At 44.7% G+C, this 4443-nt stretch overlaps 1 protein-coding gene across 1 annotated transcript; it reads right to left on the bottom strand.

The window, feature by feature from the left end:
* Positions 1-287: 287 nt before the first annotated feature.
* Positions 288-4184, bottom strand: LOC113069578 (early growth response protein 1-like). Its single transcript, XM_026242744.1, has 2 exons — positions 3548-4184; positions 288-2817 (listed from the first exon to the last, which is right to left on the bottom strand). The coding sequence occupies exons 1-2, from the start codon at positions 3753-3755 to the stop codon at positions 1499-1501; spliced, it is 1527 nt and encodes a 508-aa protein (XP_026098529.1). The 5' UTR covers positions 3756-4184; the 3' UTR covers positions 288-1498.
* Positions 4185-4443: the final 259 nt, after the last annotated feature.

The following is a 4443-nucleotide window of genomic DNA, read 5'->3' as shown; positions in this document are numbered from 1 at the left end:
CATTATTGGTCCGAGCTATTGAAATTATTAATTGTCAGTTACTCTGTCATTTTAATTACATAACATTTTATAAATGTATCCTGTCAGGTGTATGAGAAAATCAACTAATAATTGAAATTTTGTAACTTGAGACCATGATCTAATGGCTTTTAATGAAATATTGTATTACAATAAATTGTTTTTTAATATGCAGTGGTGTGTTTGTGTGTGTGTGCTCACTCTATAAAGCAGTATTCATTGAAACCTGTTGCTAAGTGATGAAAAGTATGACAGGGATTCAACATATATATATATATATATTTAGGTTTTATTTATAGTTCTGTTCTTGAAGGATATCTTTTACACCAAATATCCCATTGGCAGTTAAGCGCATTCAATGTGTTTAGAAGCCATAAACAGTCACTTTTTCAAACAAACACAAATACAAAATAAAAATAACAACAAAATAATGGACCGCATGTAAATAACATACAAAAAATCCCATGCCTACTCAGTAGGTAACTAAAGCATTCCAACTCCTCAAGATGTAGATATGTACATTTCCATTACAAAAATATAGTTTATAGTTTTCTTTTTTGCTTACATCCCAAAGAAATGCAGTGCCCTCAAATCCTTTCCCTTCTTTACTTGAAATGACTTTCTGAATATAGAAAAAAGAAACAAGAAAAGAAAATCCATTACACCTTAAGGCTAGATGCAATGCATCCACACGCTGATATCTGTCAAAACATCTGCAAGGCTTCACAAAAGGCACCAAAAAATTGAAGATTTGTGGTTGATCTGCTTCTGATGTTTCCCCCCTCCATTTAACAGGTTTTCATTGTCACATTTGAGAAAGAGAAAGAAAGTACCAGTGGATGATATTTACAAAATAAGAGAAACTAACATCACTCTTCCACATGCGTCAGAATACTTAAGTGCTTCTAGTCAAACAAGGTCAAGAACGTATCACAGCATTTTTACTACTTAATACAGAATGTATCTTATAAAATATGGCCCTGCTCAAGAATAATACAATGCAAACATTCAAATCAATTGTCACAACAATGGTACTTAAAAGTAAAATCAAAAAGGAAACATGGCACACGTACAATATACTGTAGCTTATGTATATTATTCAAACGTATTTTGTAACTGTACACCTGTCGTGTCAAGCTTCTTTTGAGCCTGTTGCCCACAGGCTTCGATGGCACTGTTAAGGTCCTTTGGCCATCCTGCATTGCAAGGGAAAGCTTGCGGAAGCCTGTTGCTTTTGTTTGTTATTTGAAAGTCTCGTATGCCTCGTTTGAAAGGAAAGGATTCGAAAGGGAGAGAACGACACAAAAATCCCTTTTGTTATCAAAAGTCTTTGCTGAGTCCTTGACTGTTTTGTAACCGAGCCATGTTGGGAGCATGGGCAGAAAAGTGCTTTTTGCAGAGGGGACTTAGAAGTCATTGATGATTTCCGTCCCTTTGAGTCAAGGGAGAGCCTGGGAGTCTGGGGTGGGTGACAAAAGTCTCAGCAGATGTCCGATGTCCGAGGGGAAAGTGTGGCTTGCATGTCGGACATTGGAGTTGTGACGGGAGAACTGTAGATGTTGCTGGCCACCGAGGTATGAAAGGAGGTTGTCATCTGTGTCTGGTAGGTGCTGGTTGCTGAGGGGTAAGTGGTAGCTATGGAAGGGGAGGGGTAGGAATTGTGGACTGGTGAGGAGTAGCAGGAGTTCACTGGGGATGGGAAGGAGGAGACCGGAGAGGGGTACGAAGTGATGGGAGAGGGGTAGCTGGACACTGGCGAGGAAGCTGAGATGGATATGTTGGTAACCGAGCTCTGGACTGCAGTGGTGACTTTCTCCACCTTCTTGTCCTTCTGCCGAAGGTGGATCTTAGTGTGGCGCTTGCGCTCATCGCTGCGGGCGAACTTGCGGCCGCAGATCTCACAAGCAAAGGGCTTCTCGCCCGTGTGTGTGCGGATGTGGGTCGTCAGGTGGTCGCTGCGGCTGAAGTTGCGCATGCAGATCCTGCACTGGAAGGGCTTCTGGCCAGTGTGGATGCGGATGTGGCGCGTCAGCTCGTCTGAGCGCGAGAAGCGACGGTCACAGGTCTCAACGGGGCATGCGTAGGGGCGCTCGTGTGGAGGTGTTTTGCTTGGCCGGTTTGGGTACTTGCGCATGCGACTGGGCTTGATTAGCTGAGATTGGTAGACGCTTTTCAGGTCCTGAGAACCGGTTTGGGTAGCAAAGGCCTTGATGGTGGACAGCGGCGTTAGGGAGGGCTGTTGACCCCCTTGTGTCTGGAAGGGCTTCTGATCTGGGGCCACCAAGCTTATCTCACTCTGCTGTTGGGGAAACAGGTAGTCGGGGATCATCGGCACAGGGAAGCTGGTGCTACAGGCCTTGCTGTTGCTGTATGTCGAAGGGTGGTACTGCAGTGAGGTGCCCACTGTGGTGGAGAAGTTTGGGCCAGACTCAGGGAAGATGTCTGGGCTAGCGCTGGAGTAAGTGGGAGCCGCTGAGTAGATAGGGTTAGGCTCACTCATGTGGACGGAGCAGCTCAGGCTGGCGCTGGATGTGGATGACGTGGAAGAGGGAATGGAAGCTGAAGAAGAGGAAGAGGAGGGAGTTGCCTGAGAGTTCGAGGACGGAATGGAGGTGGGGGGTGGGTTGATGCCCACCAGCCCACTCACCAGACTGAACAGAGGCTCAGCCCACAGACTGTTACTGCAGTTGTGCGCAGGTTCGAGGGTGAAACGGCCCGTGTAAGAGATGGGGGGCAGCCGTTGGGTGGAGTAGGTCTGATCTGCCAGAGATTTCTCGATGGCAATTTCTGAAAGCGTGTCTGCAAAAGCAAGCACAAAACAGGGAGAGAGTGGATTAGAAACCATAGCACAGCTAGTTAACTCTAAATTGTCTTGAGCTCATTTGATTGCACATAAATGATCCCAAAGGTGTTTTAGTTGTGGGGGTCCTTCTGGCTGTCGAGACTGTGTTTTCCCACAATCTCAGACAGAGCAGCAGGTGCTGATGGAGTGCAGGGACACCCCCTCCCCCCACCAAAACACACTAACACACACACACACACACACACACATTTACCGATCTCCCTCGGAGACAAGAGCCAGCGCAAGCTAAACCATCTGCATGTGCACTTCTCTCAGCGCTCCCTTTCTCATTACTGTCATCCTGATCTCTCTTTCCCACTCACACAGTTTATAATTATTCAGTCTGTACTTTCAACGATTCAAAAATTGGGTTTTAAATTAAGCTGTCCTGCAAATTCTTAATGTCTCATTCATTCAGTAATAAATACTTAGTAATTTGCTGTCAGCTTTGTTGAAAATTTACATTTAAACTTAACATCAGTTCAAATTAATTTCAAAATATGTTATTATAATAACTCTTAAATGTATAAGTTTACATTTAAACAAAGACATATAAAGCATAAAGAGACATTATAATTAACAACTGTATTTTTAGCACACAAAAAAACAACTCTCGCAATTCTCTTTATAAAAGCAGCATGCAGCTTTTTTACCATGCAATGTAATCAAAAGGGATTTAGTGCTTACCTCCAGCAAGGTGGTCAAACTGATCCCCGGGATCCCCAGAGCCAAAGCCTGTGCCTTCAGGTGCCGTGGCATTGAGGAATGGAGTTCCTGAGTTCAGCATGATCATCTCCTCCAGCTTGGGATAGTTATCCATGGGGGAGTGAGGGAAGCTCAGGTGGTCGGAGATCTGCAGAGCAGGCAGGAGCATCTCTGTCTTGGCTGCAGCCATTGCTCTCTGGAGTGAGCTCGGTGAGGAGAGAAGTGTAGTGGAGAGATCAGCAGCTAAACCCCTCAGGGACGACAAATGTGAAGATGCTGCTATGTCTGTCTCTCCTTCTTTCTGTTGATCTCCTCACTCTCACAGTTTGTCTTCCAGTTGTCTTCACTCTTCTCCTTTTTTGATTGTCCAAAGATGCAGAACAAATCCACTATGTCTCAGAAAAAACAAGTGAGATTCAGAATGTCCCTTCTGATCATTCCCTAATTTTCACTTTTTCAGCAAATTAGGTCGATGTTTTGTTTCTGTTGTTGTTTTGAATTGACTGTCACATTTATTTAACGTGTTTGTTATATTTATATATATATATCGCAACGTGTTGCCTGTCAGCTGTCTGCACGAGTGCTGAATCGCTTGGGCTCTCTAAGCTCTTTCTCAGCTCAGAGAATCCCGACTCCTTTATATACCCTCTTGCCGTGACGTAGATGTCCATATTTGGAGTGGAGGAAGCCCATATTTAGGCACTGCAGTGGAGGACACATGACGTTTGCCTAGGGGGAAAAAGCAGATTGGGGAGCTTAAACATTAAATCCGTGCATTAAATGGAGGGGAGATGCCCGTTCCTCCTCCACAGCAAACCAATGCGTGTTAGCGCAGTGTCTCGCTGAGAGAAAGAGAAACGCAGTTCGACCATTTCTGC

The sequence above is a fragment of the Carassius auratus genome, unplaced genomic scaffold, assembly GCF_003368295.1.
Source record: "Carassius auratus strain Wakin unplaced genomic scaffold, ASM336829v1 scaf_tig00001753, whole genome shotgun sequence".
NCBI classification, from domain to species: Eukaryota; Metazoa; Chordata; class Actinopteri; order Cypriniformes; family Cyprinidae; genus Carassius; species Carassius auratus.
This window is presented reverse-complemented; position numbering and strand designations above follow the sequence as displayed.